Source organism: Notechis scutatus, chromosome 7, assembly GCF_049901735.1.
Source record: "Notechis scutatus isolate UNSWTSFEM ecotype Mainland chromosome 7, rNotScu1.2, whole genome shotgun sequence".
Lineage (NCBI taxonomy): Eukaryota > Metazoa > Chordata > Lepidosauria > Squamata > Elapidae > Notechis > Notechis scutatus.
In genome coordinates this window covers 4218206-4237762 of record NC_142015.1, presented here as the reverse complement: position 1 = coordinate 4237762, position 19557 = coordinate 4218206, and the positions used below count along the sequence as shown (strand labels likewise).

The 19557-nt window shown below is 40.2% G+C and overlaps 1 protein-coding gene across 5 annotated transcripts in view; it reads left to right on the top strand.

The window, feature by feature from the left end:
• ZMAT4 (zinc finger matrin-type 4) overlaps positions 1–19557 on the top strand; it is a 176361-nt gene that overhangs the window by 116961 nt on the left and 39843 nt on the right. For 3 of the 5 annotated variants that reach the window (XM_087969653.1, XM_087969654.1, XM_087969652.1), the window contains one exon: positions 1419–1646. The exons of 1 other annotated variant lie outside the window; for it this stretch is intronic. In XM_087969653.1, coding sequence (XP_087825779.1) covers positions 1419–1646 — 228 coding nt within the window. The remainder of the gene's footprint in view (positions 1–1418; positions 1647–19557) is intronic. One more of the 5 variants, XR_015750298.1, reaches the window with a different exon arrangement.

The window sequence follows — 19557 nt, the reverse complement described above, 5'->3', positions numbered from 1 at the left end:
TAAACTGCTCAGAGAGGGCTGTAAAGCACTGTAAAGCTGTATATTGCTATATGCATTTAGAATAGAATAGAATTCTTTATTGGCCAAGTGTGATTGGACACACAAGGAATTCATCTTTGGTGCAAATGCTCTCAGGGTACATAAAAGAAAAGATACATTCATCAAGAGTGAGGAACCATCAGGTACAACACTTAATAATAGTCATAGGGTAGAAGAAACAATCAAATAATACTAGGAAACAATCAATAAAAATTGTTAGGGTACAAGCAAAAAAAAATAGTCATACAGTCATAAGTGGGAGGAGATGGGTGAAAGGAAGGATGGATTTGAACTGCCTGGACCCCTGATTTCCTGTGCTTGACAAAGGGTTTATTATGTATTGATTTATTGAATTCAGTTTAGGTACTACCTGATTACAGACCAATTGAATTGGGTACTGGGTAGATGCAGTTTTGGTCCTTGAGGTCAAATAACAGCATGAAGCCTTCAGGGTTTTGAGATCTTGCATAGATGCTCACCTTCCATTTTTATCTGATAAACATGAAAACAGAATCCTCTTTCTGCTGGACTCCTGGACCCAGGTCAGGTTTAAGCTATCCATATTAATGTTCTAGATGCTTATAAGCCTTATGTTGGAACATGAATTGCCTTGAGACAACTCTGTGATTTCCATCTTGAACTGTCCCTGTAAATCAAATCTCCAAGATGCTTTAGTATATTCCAATATGTATCCCACCCCAAAAAACCTAATTATCTATCATCACAAGTTTTTCTTCATTGAACTAATTCTATTCTCTCGTATTAAATATCTCCTCTGCAACTGCGGAAAGAAGAATACCCACTGGGCACACAATTCATATAACAGATTAATAGAGTTGGAAGGGACCTTGGAGGTCTTCTAGTCCAACTCTCTGCTCAGGCAGGAAACCCTATACCATTTCCTGCAAATGGTTGTCCAATCCCTCCTTAAAAACCTTGAGAGTTGGAGCACACTCTTCTGGAGACAAGTTGTTCCATTGAGTAATTGTTCTAACTGCCAGGAAGTTACTCCTTAGCTCTAGATTGGCTCTCTACTTGATTGGTTTCCATCCATTGCCTCTTGAACTGTCTTTGGGTGCTTTGGAAAATAGGTTGACCATCTCTTCTTTGTGGCATAAATATTGGAAGACTGCTATCATATCACCCCCTAGTCTTTCTTTTCATTCAGCTAGACATGCCCAATGCCTGCAACGGTTCTTCATATGTCTTAGCTTCCAGTCCCCTAATCATCTTTGTTGCTCTTCTCTGCACTCTTTCTAGAGTCTCAATATCTTTTATATATCCTGGCACCCAAAATATGACAATTAGGGATGTATCGGAAGCTTTGATGATGAGATAGGAACCTGGGTGACTCCATTTCTGCTTGCTTTCTTTTGCAGAAACAAACCTGAATTCTCTTAAGGAGCCACACGTGGACAGCTCTCCCACAGTGTCTCCACCCCACCAGAGAAGAGATTCTGACAGGTATTGCCAGCTCTGTGCAGCTTGGTTTAACAACCCAATGATGGCACAGCAACACTATGATGGAAAAAAGCACAAAAAGAATGCAGCCAGGGCTGATCTACTAGAGCAGCTAGGGAAGACATTGGACCTAGGCGAGGTAAGAGGTAAGAGATTTTAGTCTACTCAAATAATCATCTTCAAAGTCATTGGGTGAATGAAAGTGATGGTATTCTTTGGGTGGGCACCCATCCCCAAATTAAAACCAGGCACAAATTGGTGAACCTGGGCAGCCATTGAGATGATTCTCTGCATTTTAACAGTGGGCTATCATCGTGCCTGTTGAGTGACTAGATCAAAACACAATACGGTGTACTTTATGGATTAGTCAATTGACCATCTCAGACTTGAGCACCAGCCACAGCAAAATACAATAAATAGATTGTATTTTGAGATAAGATAGAATGAAGTGAGAGAAAATAACTACGGTGAGATAAAACAGAATAAAACATAGTGGGTCAGATAAAAGTGAAGTAAGAGCAAATAGTATATGGTAAAATTGAAGAAGAGAACCTCATTAAGTTGATTGACTGTTTCAAGGATGTAGGTTGCATTTTGATACAGATTTGTCTGTATCAAAAAAAAAAAAATAGATGAAAAGAAAACAAGTTCCATAATAGATCGTCACCCCTACAGTTAACTCCAATCTGATCCAGATATTCTATCCTTTTTGAACTGCCCTTTGAAATGAGGAAGGATGAGGGATCACCTTCGGATGAGGAGAGCACATCTTCCCCCTTCTATCTTGGCCACTTTTTACCGAGGCACGATAGAGAGCGTTTTAACAAACTGCATCTCTGTTTGGTTTGGTGGCAGCAGCGCCTCAGATAGAAAGTCCCTACAGAGAGTGGTGGGGACAGCGGAGAAGATCATAGGAAACTCACCCCCCCCCCGTTATTCAGGATGCTGCTTATAAGCACTATGTGCTTACAGCCCTAAGACCCCAAACACCCATTGTATGGCCTGTTTCTGTTACTCCCCTCTGGGAGAGGGTTTTGAAGTATTTCTGGCAGGACTACCAGATTCTGTAACAGCTTTATTCCCTATACCACCCATCTGGTAAACTTTGCAGGTTTTGTTTCTCTTGCCATGTACATGTAGCTATCTGGACTAGACTGTATTGTTCCTCCGTGTTGTACATGTGGGTACATGTATATTTATTTATTTATTTTGTCATGTTTATGTAGTGTATATTAGACCCTTTGAGAGCTATATGTAATGAAATTTCATTTTAATGTATGCCTATTGGTGTACATTCAAAGTGACAATAAAGTTGTTCTAAGTTGTACAATGAAGGGTGTAGTCCTAATGAGGATGTGCATTAAATTAAATTATGAGGACTTGTGGTAAGAGTGCAGATCTTGACTTACAACTGTAACTGAGCCCAAAATTTCCCTGGCTAAGTGAGACAGCTGTTAAGTGAGTTTCATCCCATTTTGCAACCTTCCTTGACACCGTTGTTAAGTGAATCACTGCAGTTGTAAAGTTAGCAACCCGGTTGTTAAGTGAATCCAGCTTCCCCGTTGACATTGCTCATCAGAAGGTCACAAAAGAGAATCACATGATCCCAAAACATTACAACCATCATAAATATGAACCAGTGGCCAAGCGCCTGAATTCTGATCACGTGACCATGGGGATGATGCAATGGTCATATATGTGAAAAATATATGTCATAAGTGACTTTTTGTCAGTGCTGTTGTAATTTCAAACAGTCACTAAACAAATGGTTGGGTCATACCCCTATCGGAGTCTGAAGCTGAGGAGGAAGCCAAACAGCTGACAGGGAGAGGAAGTGCGGTTCCGTTGGCTGTTGAGGAAACTGGGGAAGGGCAAAGTCCAGCTGGGCAGAGCAGGAGAGAGGTAGAACAAGGGAGAGGGAGTTCAGATGGAGACCCAGGCCCATCCCCTCTTCATCCTAGGGCACGCAGGGAGGAACGGAGAAGAGAGCAATGTGAGTTGCCTGGCTTATGGGGGAGGAAAGGGCCCTGATTCCCTTCATTAGCCACAGCTGGGAATACAGTTGATAAAGAAAGGCAGGCTGTGTGTGGCAGGCTACTGGGAGCAAAGTGATTTTAACCTGTGTTGTTGTAGCTTATCTGTGTTCCTGGTGTCTTCCCAACCATGTTGAGTTTTGCCGTGCCTTCAAGCCTGAGATTCTTGCTTCTACCCTGCCAAACTAATTACCGCAGTTTGGCTTGATTGGACTTAAAGTTACAGTTTGTGTTGACCATGTTTTGGACTTAATTCTCTGCAATCAAAGGTTGTTCCTGGGAGAGTTTTTTTTCCAGTCAGAAGGTAACCTGGACATTGGGGGCAAAGTTGGAGCTAATAAAGGGATTCTTATTGATTATCTGACTGTATTGCCTTTGTGCCACGCCCCTTTGGGTCACCACAGGTTGTAATTTGAGAACGGCCTGTAATGCCAGCTGCCTCTTATGCCAAGGATCTCTTTATTGGCCTGATTTGGTCTAAACTCAAATTTTCTGAAATAGCTTTATTCAGACTAGAGTTTGGACAAACAGTTCATTGGCATTTCCCATGCTTCTCTTACTCCTTAATGGAAACACTATTGCCTCTGATTGCACGGGAGAAAAACCTTTCAGTTAAATTTTTATGATGTCGTGTGACATTCCAGCAGTTATTTCAGTGATAAAAAAAGAGGAATATGTGAATGAGTGTTTAAAGCAGCTCAGCAATACCTTTTCCATCTCTTGCAAAAACAAACTAACCAGATCTTGGTTAATGAAGCAAAATTGGAACCTCACACCTATTCCTCCAGGATAAGGGGGAGGAAAGTGTCTTCAAAAGGCTTTGAAATGTCACAGAGAACACTTGTTTTTTTTAATCTCTCTTTCCCCCCTTCTTTCTAAATAATGCCTTCAACTTCCTGCAGTCAAGGACTATTAACTGATTGATAGCCCATCAAACACTGAACATTTTATCCATTTATGTTTAAATATCCTCATTTCTCAGTTCTACACAATATGGTTCGAACTTCTAAATATATCAAAAGCTTTAAAAAAACACCTCATCTTTAATGAAGGGTAACCTTCTTTTAAGATTGAGCTCGTACCACAGATCTTTTACTGATGACATTAAAATCCCTGGGATGGAGAGATTGTCCCTATTTTTTCACACCGACCAGCAAGTTTAGCTGTAGAACCTCTCACTGCAATATTATTTTCTTGTTTTTTTCTTTACTTTTGGAGTCTCCCATCTTGCGGTGGAATTCGATTTTATGAACAGCTTTTAGTAAAACAAAGGTACTGGTTGGCAAAATTGAGGATTTGGATGAAAGAAAAGAAGTACTTTTATTTCCACAGGGAGATTGCTTCTGAATTTTGTGCTCCAAGTAGATAAGAATGAAACTTTGATTTTGGGTTTTACCAATTAGATTGGTAAATCTTTATAGAAATGGCTTGTTCATATTATTTTGAAAAAAACACAAAAAGTTGTGATTTGATGTTAATGCCTTATTTTACTGCAGCAGAGAGTATGTAGGTAACAACTCCAGGCTGATTCCCTTCTTGACTTTTCCCCCTTCTTCTATAGGCATTTCACTCAACCAACCTTTTTCTCTGTCAAATGTTTGCATCAATTTTTCTGCCTGTTCCATGTTTCCAAGAATCAATTTTCCATTAAAAAAACAACCCTCCATGCTTTTCTTGCTCTCGATCCTCAATTTGCTTGGTTCTTGTGATGCTTCGATGCTATCTCATTCCTTTTCCAGCCCAGTTCTTGATTCTTTGTTTTTAAGTATCCTTTTCCCTTTCCTCTCCTTCTTTCCTCATTTGTTGTACACCCTTATTTCTTTGTCTCATTCAGTTGACTGCCTGGCTTATCCTTGGGGCGTTTCGGTCTGTGATATTGTCACACAAATCACAATGCTGTGATGATGTCAACATCATGTTGTATTCCAAAAGATTAAATCATGAGTGAGGGAATGAGGCCAGGATGGGAAGGGTAAAAAGAGAGGAATGAAGTGAATATGCTGGATATTTCTCCATAGGGGCAGTTTCTTCTTAGTTATTTCTGCTTGGAAAGGTTTCTGAAATTTACCAAAAAAAGTAAGAAATCCTTATTTTAAGAACTTCTCTTTCCATCTTGGTTTTTAATTGAGGAAAGAACAATGGGCCTTTCTCACAGCTCAGGAAATTTTGTAAGCATAAAAAGGCAACCAGGTGGTTGAGCAACATACATTTAATATCTTTCTGATTACAGTTTAGCCCAACTAACTCTTCTGAGTCCTTTCCCAGAGATTTTCTAACCTGTCAATCCAATTTCATCATAATCTCTTTTTCCCAAGAGCTAGACGATCTAATGATCAACAGCAACAGTGCAAACACCTCAGTTAAGGGGGTCTGGATGTGTTGTGTAAGATTTGTAATTGCATAAGATCTGTGGCTGTGCAGTTGAATCCCAAACCCCCCCCCCCATTTTTTTTACATACCACGGTGTGTGTATCATTATTCTTCCTTTTTCTTTCGCTCATTTCTTTTCCTTTTTCAGTTGAACATGCCACTTTTGTTCTGTTTTATCTTGTTTTAACCGGTCATTTCTATTCTGTAGGTTTAATGGTGTAAAACTACTTTGAGATTTAAAATTGTGGGCATTAGCGTGCCAATATATCTGTTCATTTATCTGCTAAACTGCTAAGATGGCCTGTTACAGACAATGGCTAGTTGGCACGCCATTCTGAATCACAGACAGCTCTCAATTGATTTTCTTGTCATGAAAAGCCAACTGTTGTGTATTTGCTCCTGAAATTGGATGTTTTGTGTAGATCCTAGACTCTGCACTGCTCACCCCAAATTTTATTGAGTTAGATTTCTTTCTTGCCCTTCTTGACTTCATCTCTGTTCTCTTATGAATTTAACTAGCCTATGTGTGTGAGAGAGAGAGTGGGGAGGGAGGGAGGGAGAGAGACCTTTGAGTCAATCTTGATTTCTCACAATACAGGTGAGACTTACAACAGTTATAACGGCACTGAAAAAAAGTGACTTATGACTATTTTTCACACTCATGACCATTGCAGCACTCCCTGGTCACGTGATCAAAGTTGGAAAGTCCAATTGCCTCTTGAAAAAACACCTTTGGGACAATCCACGCTAAGCAAAGCAAGTGTTGTGGTTTGTCAGAAGCCAGTGTAGACAGCAGCAGAATCGGACAGTGAGGAAGAAAGGGGACCAGGAAGAAATCTAAGGAGAAGGTCTCATTCGTGGGAGATGGGGCGGCCTCTCCAGAGGCTGCCTCCAGGGAGTCTGGCAGCAGGGAAGCAGAGGACCAAGGGGAGCCTGTTCCCATTGTGCGTGTGTGCAGAGCTGCTAGAAGGCGAGAGCAGCTGAAGCATAAGGGGCGACTTGGGAGTAAGGCTGGGAGGTGATTGCCCCTCCCATAAGGGATAAAAGTCAGACCTCAATGACGAAATCTTTGCAGGAAGCAACGTAATTCGATAGATTCTGAGTCCTTGAAGCTCTGTCACTTTTTTCTAGTACTTCGGTTGGTTTCTGTTATAATTAATTGGATATTTCTGTTTTGGCAACATTCCATAGCACTGAAAGGTGTGTGATTATCTTGGGGAACTGTTTATAATTAGTTCTGGCTGGGAATGAAAGTAATTCCCAGCGTTGCAATAAAATAGGTTTTGCTTTTAAAACAAGTTTGATATTAATTCCATTTGACGAAGCCTGGGTCAAAACCAGGCAAGGTTCCGGGAAGTGCTTTGCCCAAAATCCATGGAAGTGAAGAACTCCCTTCAGAGTCTTGTACGGCCTTAGTAGACCCTAGTCCAATTTTCCTCAGTTATTGAGCACATGCTCCAGTTAACCGAATTCCCTGCAAACACAGTCAAAGCCTTTGCCAATGTTTATTGCTTAGCTGCAGCCCTTGCTGGGACCGCCTGCTCTGACGGCAGCCTCCTTGCTGAATAACGCTATTTACAATGTAAAAATGTGTGAAAGGCAACTTAACAGGCAATTCACACCATGCCTGCTACAGTTGGAGCCTTGATGCTTTCAGCTGGAGCGAGGGAAGGCATTAGCTCAGACTTTTCATTTTGGAAACCGAAATGATAATGCTTGCAAAGCAACCCCGACAGCCTGAAATTAAATGCTCTCATCTGGAGGTGCCCAGGCGCTGGCTTTGAGCTGATTCAAGTCTTAATCTGAGCCTAGCTACTTGCAAACAGCTTTCGAAGTTATGAGATCGTGATTAGCAGAAAACAGATGTGGCCAGGGAAGTTGTGTGAGGCAGCTTTGATTCTCCCCGAGGAGGTACTTCAAACCACAAAAACAACAAAATCTGTCTTAACAAAGCAGCTTCACTCACATCAGGAGGCAGCCTCTTATCTGCAAATATATATAGTGGTATTTCTTTAAAGTAACAGTGTTTTCTTTTCCTATATGCTTGCATAAAAGCCTGGCTGCTGAAAAGGAAACCCTTGAATTTTTAACTTTTAAATCCTAAACTTATCTGCAAATATATACCGCATTTCACATCGTATCTTCATCAAGCAAAAATTCCATCTAAGATTTGTAATGTCCAAGTGACCAGGCCTTTTATTTTGCCCCTTGGTACTGAGAGCTTTGGAGATGATCCTGAGAATAGTTTTAGAATAGAATAGAATAGAATAGAATACAATAGAATAGAATAGAATACAATAGAATACAATACAATACAATACAATACAATACAATACAATACAATACAATACAATACAATACAATAATTGAATTCTTTATTAACCAAGTGTGATTGGACACACAAGGAATTTGTCTTGGTGCAAATGCTCTCAGTGTACATAAAAGAAAAGATACATTCATCAAGAGTCAAGAATCATCAGGTACAACACTTAATAATAGTCATAGGGTACAAGTAAACAATCAGATCATACCAGGAAACAGTCAATGTAAATTGTAAGGATACAAGTGACAAAGTTACAATCATACAGTCACAAGTGGGAGGGGATGGGTGATAAGGAACTGTGAGAAGATTAATAGTAATAGTACTGTAGATTTTGTAAATAGTTGGACAGTGTTAAGAAAATTATTTGTTTAGCAGAGTGATGGCATTTGGGGAAAAATTGTCCTTGTGTCTAGTTGTTCTGGTGTGCAGTGCTCTATAGCATCGTTTTGAGGGTAGGAGTTGAAACAGTTTATGTCCAGGATGTTAGGGGTCTGTAAATATTTTTTCTTTTTGACTCGTGCAGAATACAGGTCTGCATGGAAGGCAGGTTGGTTGCAATTGTTTTTTCTGCAGTCCTAATTCCTCTGTGGAGTCTGTGTCTGTCCTGTTGGGTTGCAGAACCAAACCAGACAGTGATAGAGGTGCAGATGACAGACTCAATCATTCCTCTGTAGAACTGGATCAGCAGGGTTGCTAAATATGCCAAATATAGGAGTGTTCTTAGAAACTTAAAAAATATACAAGAGTTTAGATGTTTGCTTTGTACTTTGGCAGCTTGGCAAATAAATGAAGCCTTAAATTAGCTGACTCTAACCTTAAATTCATTTTAGTCATATCAGATTAAGAAATACCTAGGGATATTGTTTCTGAAGTGCTTCACCACCTAAAGTAGGTTCAGAGATGAGCACTGCCTAAATTTAAACAAACAAACAAATAAATATGTTATCTGCGTGAGGCAACATTTTATTTATTTATTGTCTATGTAGTTAGCTGCTCTTCAAGCCCCAAATATATAGATTTAAAGACGATATTAATAACCCGGGGCTAAAGCAGTGTCTGGTGGGAGTAGTCTTCCCCTAGGCACAAACCAGTGGAGTAAATTAGATTATTTCTCCCATGAACAGTCATTATTTCACTTCTAGGAGCCTTTTGCTTCCTATTTTACTGGAACTTTGATTTACAAGTCATGACAAATTTAGGGGTCTGAAAAGAAAATCTGAAAAAGTATTTTGGTGAGTCTCACTTGTCTTGGACGAATGCTTGGAAGGACTTTCAACTTAACTTTCAACTCTTTGGATTGTTCTACGTTAGTCGTTATGCTTGACAGGACTCATCCATCTTTCCGGATCATAATTTTCAGCATAAGATATTGAGGGCGCAAGCACCTGTTTCTCTGAAGATTAATCCCCCGCCTCTCTGCATAATGTGGAAAAATGAATGTGATGCCATTAGGTTTGCTCTTTGTGGGACAATAAGATTTTAAGAGTAACATATTTTGGAGCAGAAAAGAAGAACGTTGACTTGCACACCCAATCCTTTTTTGAAACTAACATTTATAAAATAATAGAGGAGGTGAAACACCCAAGATCCAATTCAAAATACGGATTAAAATTCAAGTTGACAAGTTGATCCCAATTGTGGATACAAGTCAATTAAAAATGTCTGTGTGTCATGCACAAAAGCCCACTGATTTATTTCATTGATGTATGTCTGCGTGTGTGAGAGAGAGAGACAGAGAGAGAGAGAGAGACAGAGACAGACAGAGACAGACAGACAGACAGACAGAGACAGAGACCTAAATGCACCACAAGGTGTTCCTTTCTGAAATCCAGAAGCCTGAATGTGTTAAGAACCCTGTTTCCTGACCAAGGCTTGCTAACTGACCAAGTGTCTTGGCTACGACGTATATTTTGGGGGATGTTTCTATTGTTTTCTGTTGTTTTAAAATGTTTTAGTTGACAAATTGAAACGAAGAGGCAAGTGGCTGCCCATGTTTGCTTTTTAGATTATCCATCCCATCAGTTAAGGTTGTGGACGATGGGTTGTCTTGAGGGATCTTAGACACAGCCACATGTTCAATCCCAGAGGTCTATTTGAAAGGTGTATAAACCCAGTGCTGCTATTGTATGCTATTTCAGCAAAAGGGCAATAAATCAGCCCAGTCATCTTTTGTAGCAAAACTGCCCCCACTGCGACATCACTAAATGTTGGCATTAATATTTTAATTGTGACTTTTTTTTTAATTGTAAGCCATCCAGAGTGAGATGGGCAACTATAGAAATGGAATGAATGAATGAATGAAAAAGTAAAATGTAAAAGGCTTTGAAAGGCTCGATGTTTGAGGAGGATGGTAAGTAGGATTTGATGTTTAAGTAGGGCATTTTCTGCATGGGTTCAGGAAGAGAGTTCTTTAGATTCTTTGGCTGGAGAATTTGCAAGTTGTATTGTTGTCCTGTCTGCTATTTCTGCCTAGAAAGAAAAAAAAAGCACAGGAGGACTTTTCAAAAATGCAACAAAATCCTTAAAAGCAAATCCAGTGGAAACTTTGCAGTGTTTCTATCCACTCAAAGGTATTGCATCCCTGCTATTTTTGTTCCTTTCTTCCTCAGATTAATATAACAGCAAGCATTTTGATGTTTCTGGACATTCTTCCTCCCCCCGCCTCCGAATTAAATATTGAAGCAGTTTGGATTGAAGTAATTTGACCTTGAATCACCTATTTGAATCAAATGAATCTGGATTATCCAATTAGAAATGAATTAAGCCCAGTAAACCCTCAATAAATGTAGTTTCTTGTGTGAATGCATTTGCTAGCTTTTTAATTTATCTAAACATTTTGCATAAATCCAGCCACCCTTTTCATTTTTTTTTATTTTTACTTATTTATTTGTCAAGCAAGTATTAAATAACAGGTATAAGTATAAACATGGTTATGAATACATGAAATGGATACGAATAAAAAAGCAACAATAGGACAGGGATGGTAGGCGATTTGGTGCGCTTATGCATGCCCCCTACAGACCTCTTAGGAAAGGGGTGAGGTCAATAGTAGACAGTCTAAGGTTAAAGTTTTTGGGGTTTGGGGAAGAAACCACAGTCAGGTAGAGGGTTCCAGACATTGACAACTCTGTTGCTGAAGTCGTAATTCCTGCAATCAAGTTTGGTGCGGTTTACCTTGAGTTTGTATCTATTGTGTGCTCTTGTATTGTTGTGGTTGAAGCTGAAGTATTCATTGACAGGTAGGACATTGCAGTAGATAATTTTATGTACTATACTTAGATCGGACCGAAGGTGGTGTAGTTCTAGGTTGTCTAAGTCTAAAATTTCAAGTTTGGTGGCATAAGGTATTCTGCTGGTAGTAGAATCTCTTCCACCTTCTGCCCTCTGCAACTTTCTCTGTTTCCCTCTCCTCGTCTAACCTTTCTAAGCAGTGACAACTTTATTTCTCCCATTTTTGTAATTTTTGGGTGCATTGCAGAGAGAAAGCTGCAGTCATGCTTAACGTCTTCACTTTTCCAGAGTACCTTTGGAAGGAAGGAGTGAAGGAAGAAGAGGGGAGAGGAGCAGAATTGGATTTCTGCAGTGGTGGAGGGAAGACATTGATAAAGCTTAATTCAGAGGCCTTGGTTATATGGCCCTGGGTACACACTAGTGGCTTTTAACATTGACTTAGTACTCTCTCATCTCCCAGCTTCGAAGTACCATTACAAACCAGCCTTGAATTTTGCTCCTACAACTTCGTTTCATTCACTTTTCCTAAAAACATCTCTTCTTTGCTATGCTTTATGCCACAAATCACTCCAAGGAATAAGTGCCTTTATGGTGTCTTCCCCGTTCACGTCAAGTCCCTTTCTCAGGCTCATCCTTTTTGTAAAGATTTTGGACCAACTTCTAAGACCTCAGCAATAGTGTGACCTGGCTAAGAAGTGTGTTGCTCTCCAACGTTCTCAGTCTCATTCGAATAATTTTAGATCAGTGGTGGGATTCAATTTTTTTTTATTATCTGTGGGCATGGCTTGGTGGGCGTGGCAGGGGAAGGATATACTGTTAAATCTCCATTCCCTCCCCACCCCACTAACCTGCTTTCCAGCTCCCTTCTCCTGTGAAGGGCAACCAAAGAAGACCCAGCCGATTAGCTGAGACTCGAGAGGCAGAGAATGGACGGGAGTGGGGCCAGTCAGAGGCGGAGTTTGCCAGTTCACTGAACTACTCAAAATGTCTGCTACCGGTTCTCCAGAACTGATCAGAACCTACTGAATACCACCTCTGTTTTAGATGGTGTTAAACTGGTTCCCCAGCAAGGGGGGGGGGTTGGAAAATGGGTAAAAGGAGGACCCTTCTAATTCATAAGATGCTACTGTGAATATTCTCTACTATGCATGGAATCGGATGGGATAGCTTTCATGCTCACAGAACCAGTTCATCCCTCCCAGGTTCTTCCCCTTCCTTTCAGGTTGTGGAAGACATGGAAAAGACAATTATCTGGCTAAGATTCTCATTCTCCTGTCTAATGATTGCTTTATTGATTTTTTGCTTATGGAAGCAGTCCAGGAAACCCGACCAGTTTACCCATGTCTAGCCTGCTTCTTCAATGCCTGTGAAAATTGCTACCGTTGCATTCCACTCCACTCCCACCCTTCCTCCCTCTACTTTTCCTCATTCCTTTTCTGAAATAATCGGCCCATCCTGCGCCACTTCAAGGCCAGTTCTCATCTGCACTGATCATTCACTACTGCAGTTCTCTGGCCTGGGATGGTTCGTTTACTGAGAAGTTTAGGCTGAGAGAAGGAATTAGATAAAAGGTAGTTTTCCAGTATCTCTGCATTAGTCCACTGGAGACAACAACCGCTGTGAGCCAGTAGTTCAAATATGGGAATCTTCCTCCTCCTCCTCCTCCTCCTCCTCCTTCTCCTCCTCCTCCTCCTCCTCCCTCCCTCCTCCCTCCTCCCTCCTCCTCCTCCTCCTCCTCCTCCTCGCAGTCACCACTCCCTTCTAGCCCTGATGATGTTCTCTAGATGAGGTCATGAAGAGTTTGCAAGAAAACAACCAAACTCAGAGAACACCAAGGACCCACAGTTGTCCTCTTCCTTCTCTTCTTCTTCTTCCTCCTCCTCCTCTTCCATGATAATAAGTATTTTTCCTAAAAAGTGGATGCCATCTAGGAATAACCTAAAGTTGGGTTCACACAATAAACTAAATTGAAACCTAGGTTGATGAGCTGTCATTTTTCACATCATATGCTAGTAAAGATGTTTACTGTGGTGTGGCTTTGCTAGTACACATAATCAGTCAGGTTAATGGCCAGATGCTCACAACAGGCTGAAGTAAAACTAGCTCCTTTTCAATTCAATTTAGCCTGTTGTATGAATGTAGCCATGTGCCAGCTTCATTGTATGATAACGGCATTGTGCACATCGCCCTGTCTTTGCTATTAAGAAATGTCATTTCCCTTGTTGTCTTTTTTTTTTTTTTTTTAATAAAAACCTCTTATTTTGGAGAGTAAAATGCAGACATTGCAATCCCATCCCCTTTGTTTAAAGATCCATCATAAGGATGGACTTGCTGTTCATTGTCTCACAGTTAAGGCTTTTTAAAAAATTTCTTTATTAGGAAACTCATTTGAATCTTGTTTTTTCCCCACTGGGTTCTATACTGTGAAACCTGGGCATGGATGTGGTGCTAAGTAGACCACATATTGTTCCTTTCAATTTCATGGTATCAGTTTTGCCTTTAATTGTCAATATCCTCTTTTTTTCAGACCGATATTTTTTTAATGCTCTGCCAGTCTAGTCACGCACAGACTTAGTTCCAGAAAAATATCCAATTTTAGTGAAGCCAATTGGCACTCCAAAAGTTTCCATGAAACAGAATAACAGAGTTAGAAGGGACCTTGGAGGTCTTCTAGTCCAACCCTCTGCTTAGGCAGGAAACCCTATACAATTTTAGACAAATGGCTATCCAATCTCTTTTAAAAACCTCCAGTGTTGGAGCACCTACAATTTCTAGAGGCAAGTTGTTCCACTGATTAATTGTTCTAACTGTCAGGAAATTTCTCCTTAGTCCTAAGCTATTTATTTATTGATTTCTTATTTATTTATTTATTGATTGATTGATTTGATTTGATTTGATTTGTCAATTGCTTACAAGATAATAGGTATAAGTAAAAAACATAGTTATGAATACATGGATACATATAAGGAAATAAAAGAAACATTAGAACAGGGACGGTAGGCATGTTGGTGCATTTATGCACGCCCCCTACAGACCTCTTAGGAAAGGGGTGAGGTCAATAGTAGGCAGTCTAAGGTTAAAGTTTTTGGGGTTTGGGGAAGAAACCACAGAGTCAGGTAGAGTATTCCAGACATTGACCACTCTGTTGCTGAAGTCATATTTCCTGCAATCAAGTTTGGTGCGATTAACCTTGAGTTTGTATCTATTGTTTGCTCCTGTATTGTTATGGTTGAAACTGAAGTATTCATTGACAGGTAGGACATTGCAATGTATGATTTTATATACTAAGATTGGACAGAAGGCGTCGTAGTTCTAGGTTTTCTAGGTGTAGAATTTCAAGTCTGGTGGCATAAGGTATTCTGCAATGAGTAGAGGAGTGGAGAATTCGTCTTGTGAAATACTGTATTTCTGGACTTTCTCTACTGTGTTAATGGCTTCCACCCATTGCTTCTTGTCCTGCCTTCAGGTGTTTTGGAGAATAGCTTGATTCCTTCTTTTTTGTGGCAATCCCTAAGATGTCGGAACACTGCTGTCATGTCTCGCCTAGTCTTTCTTTTTATTAAACTAGACATACCCAATTCCAGCCATTGTTCTTTACATGTTTTAGCCTCCAGCCCCCTAATCATCTTTGTTGCTCTTCTCTGTATTCTTTCTAGAGTCTCAACATCTTTTTTTACACCATGGTGACCACGATGTTAAAAAAAATGTTGAGACTCTAGAAAGGGTACAGACTTTCCCCTCTATTTTATAGCCCTGAGGTTTTTTGGTGGTCTCCCAAACAATTATTAATAATTTTTCTGAACCTCCTTAGCTTTTAATTTCCTATCAGCTACCCTAGCTAGGTCCTGACACTGAGACGATGAACATTTTTGATGCTAAATCAAATCATGCTCTCTCCATTATCAAGCTTTTGCTCAAACTTCCTTGCTCGTTTTGATCTCTCTGGCTTTCGAGTTACCTCGACAATAGAAAGAAGAGCCAAAGTACTTGGTTCTTCAACAATTCTTCCCTCCCACCTCCAATTATAGGGAGAAGAATGTTTTTCTAATCCGTCTGTCGGGGTGGAGAAAGAACATTATAGAAGAGAACAGAATAAATCCTACTGAGATATAATAAATCCCCATTTAAGGGGGAATCTATTTCAAATTACTAAGGCAGCAGGAGATGGATAATCAAATGTATCGGAGGCATAAAGTATGCTACTGACAACAACCCGAAACCGTGGGATAAAAATGCAGGGATATTTGAGAATGTCTTTGAAAAACAAACCCGAGCATCTCAATCTCTTTGTGCTCTCGGTGTTTGCAGGAAGCTGTGGGTCTGTGGTGCAATGCAGAAGCAATATACCATGGGTAGTAATTCCTGGAAAGGTTAACTAATTGGTTGGTTGAATTCTGGAATCAAACAGCAGCGCTTCAAGTTTTAAAATCTCATGGCTTCCTTTGAGAGAAGGAATGTTGTGGATTAGGTTAAATGTGACTCTTTTAATCCTGGAGTTCTGGAAAGAGAAATGGAGTTCCACTATCTTGTGGAACTGAGCTCAAAGTTTGATTATTGAGTAATAGCTTTTTTTTTTTTTTGGTTTTTTGTTCAGGAGAAAGAGAAGGAACAGAATACAAGAGAAGAAGAAGAAGAAGAAAAGGTTCTCAGTTCTTTGAGATACCCCAGGGCAGGAAACAGTTTTCAGAAGTTTTAACTGGAACTATATTGATAAAGGCTATTGATAAAGGCGTTATTGATAAAGGTGACCGTAAGACAGATGAAAAGCTGGGCTTTCTTTTCTCTACCTCCTATATCCGTGATGGCAAACCTATGCCACGCGTGCCACAAGTGGCATACAGAGCCATTTGTGACGGCATATGAGCTGCAGGCAAACTTACCTCACTGCGCATGTGCACACCTCACAGCTGATTTTTAGGCTGGTTTGAGGCCTTTTTTGGCTTCCCAGAGGCTTGGAAAAAGCCTCTTCAAGGCTTTTCAGGATGAATATTAGGCCCATTTCGTCACTTCCTGCAGTACTGGAAGTGATTAAACAAGCCCATTATTTGTCCTGAAAAGCCTTACAGAAGCTGTTTCCAAGCCTCTGGGAGGTCGAAAAAGACCCCAAACCAGCTGAAAAAATAAGCTGTGAGGCGCAGTGCAGGTAAGGGGGTGGCGGGTGGCACATGACTGCGCGTGCAATTTTTGGCACAGGATCCCCCAAAGGTTAGCCACCACTGTCCTATATCTTTGAGAGGGATTTTTTTGGAGGTGTGTGTGGGGGAAAACCAATATTCTTTCTTCTTTGTTCTGTTTCCCAGTTGAAAGCATGCTTTGGTTTTTGTTGCTGCCTGTGTATTTTCTCCAAGGTTACTACAAAGGCACAAGAAAAAATAGTTTGTGGATGATTCATTTGTGTTTGAAAATATTGTTTCTTTTTCTGGATCTGGGCAGAATTGAAGAAGAGTGAATTTCAAGCAAAAATCTTCAAAAAAAAAAAAAAGTCTAGTCAAGTTGTAGGTATCTACAAACAGGCTCCCTTAGGGACAGTGTTGGGCTCTTTTTCAACACTTCAATACTTTCAATATTTCTAAAATATTGTTCTCTCCATGTCATTTATGGATAAGAGCCATGGTGGCACAGTGGTTAGAATGCAGTACTGCAGGCTACTTCTGCTGGCTGCTAGCTGGCTGCAATTTGGCAGTTCGAATCTCACCATACTCAAGGTTGACTCAGGTGGGTAAAATGAAGACCCAGATTGTTGGGGGCAACGTGCTGACTCTGTAAACCGCTAGGAGAGGGCTGTAAAGCACTGTGAAGCGGTATATAAATCTAAGTGCTATTGTGATTGCTATTTAAGGCACTTCCTTATCAATGCTTTTGACCACTCTGAGGTTGGCTCCTGACCTGATTGATCTCAGGTTGTCATCTGATTTTAGTAGCTAAGCTGATTTATTTCTGACTCTAGTCTGATCTTGGAAAGTTGAGCAAGGCAGATGTTTTCCTTTGGATCACCATGAGAGCAGGCAAGCTTTCCTTCTTTCCATTAGTAGGAACTTGTAGAAGAACGCTGCAGAAGGCAGAGTTAAGTACATCATCAGTTTAGAATCCTTGCATTCCCACAAGTGCTCCCATTGGTAGGAACTTATAGGAGAAGAGCAGGCAGAGCTGAGGAAGGTGGAGTTAAGCGTGTCATCAGTTTAGAATCCTTGCATTCCCACAAGTGCTCCAAGTCCAACCCCTCCTGAATTCTGTTGACTTTTACATGGTGCCAATTTAATGTTGAACTTTAGTTGACCAGATTCTTGTGTATAGATTCTTGACTAAATCTCCTAATCTGCAACCTTACAAATGGTCCTAATTTTGGAGGAATTCCTGGAGGAATTCTTACTTTGCTCTATCACCTGACTTCTGGTCTCAGGGCAAAGTGTTTCCTCCAACATCAATTGCTCTTTAAAACCCCAGCAGTCTATCTTTGGAAGGTCTTTTCTATCACAGTCATGTATGACAACTTCCTCCAACCCCATTCTCTGTTGCAGAGAAAGTTTGCCATTCTTTGAGCAGAGGAAGTGCTGACGATCTTTGTATTTCTGTACCGGTCAGTTGAATCAAAAGGAGCTGAGCAGGGACAGTTTTTGCAATATCTGCTTTATGTTCACCACATTTCAAAGTCAGCAGCAGCGACAGTGGTTTGAAAGCACTTTTGTGAGAAGAATGCAGTCTGGAACGGCTGAGGATACGGAGCTGTCCAACATAATGAAAGAGAGGAGTAATAAAACTGCCTGAACATCAGCTCTTCATGCTAAATTATTAAATCCAGCAGGATAGCAATACTTATTTTTTAAAATCTCTGGTGAGGTGATTAAAAACAGCATGCTACCTCTGTCGAAATGTTCTATTTAGATACCATTTTCTTTTCTTCTACTGCGTCTTCCTTCCTCAGTGAGACCTACAGACCCGTTTCACTGAGAATCCCCACCAGTGTTTTTGTACTTTAAATAAAGATAGATACTTAAATCTGCTTGCAATTCGTTGGAAGCCACGAACTTGATCGAGGCCCTCATTGAACACTTTTCACCCCTTAAATTGCAATGGGAGCACTAAGCAGTTGAGATTAAAATGCTAAAAATGCTTGAGCTGAAAGAGAAGGAGATATAGATAGCAAATTCGTGGGTGGTATGCATGATGGGGGAGATGACCAGGCTGAGCCTGAGGGAGGGGTCAAATGCATCATAAGTCAAGAGTACCTGCGCTCCCGCAAGAGATTTAAGTCCACGCATTTCTATTGTAGCCAATGTTACAATCAAAATTGTTTTATTTTTCCCCCCCATTAGAATTGGACAGATGACAAATAGTCGAGGATCAATGAAAAAGAATCTTACGCAAGGTATATTTCACAGCTAAACATGCTGCTAAATATCAAGGTTTTTCTTTGCTTGGCAATTTCATTTTTAACTTAAGATTTGCTTGGAGACTTGTGATCATCATCATTTCTTTACAAAGAATTCCATTCTGGTAGTTCTTGACTAAAGGTACGATCAACAAAACACAACTTCTATCTATTTACATAACATGCTGTGCCCAATTAAATAACCCATATCACGACTTGTTTATTTTAGTTATATGTTTAGATTTATAAGGGCTACCTCATTCAGCACAGTCTCCGGATGGCATATAATTAAAATCAATGCAATGCCTTAAAAAAGTAGAAAAACATTAAACCAAAAAACCCCTGAAGATTAAGTGGGTACAGGATGACATAGCCAAGACAAGCTACCCACCAATGAGCCTCAATCTATCCCAGAGCAATTATTATATGCATCAGCTACTTTTTGGAGATACCAGATAAAAATATGCTGAGAATATCCTTGGGGGTCAATTTATTCTCCAAAGCACCTGAGGCCAGGACAAGAAACAATTTTGAACTCAGTTTTGGTCATAAGTCAAAGATAAACCTGTATTAATGGAAAGAATAATCAAGTCTGGAAATTTTCTATAGAAACTGTTGAAAGCTGACTAAAAAGTCAGAAGTTTGCAGCTTGGCTAGATGATACTTATTATTGAGTATTAGAATAACAGTTGGAAGGGACCTTGGAGGTCTTCTAGTCCAACCCCCTGCTT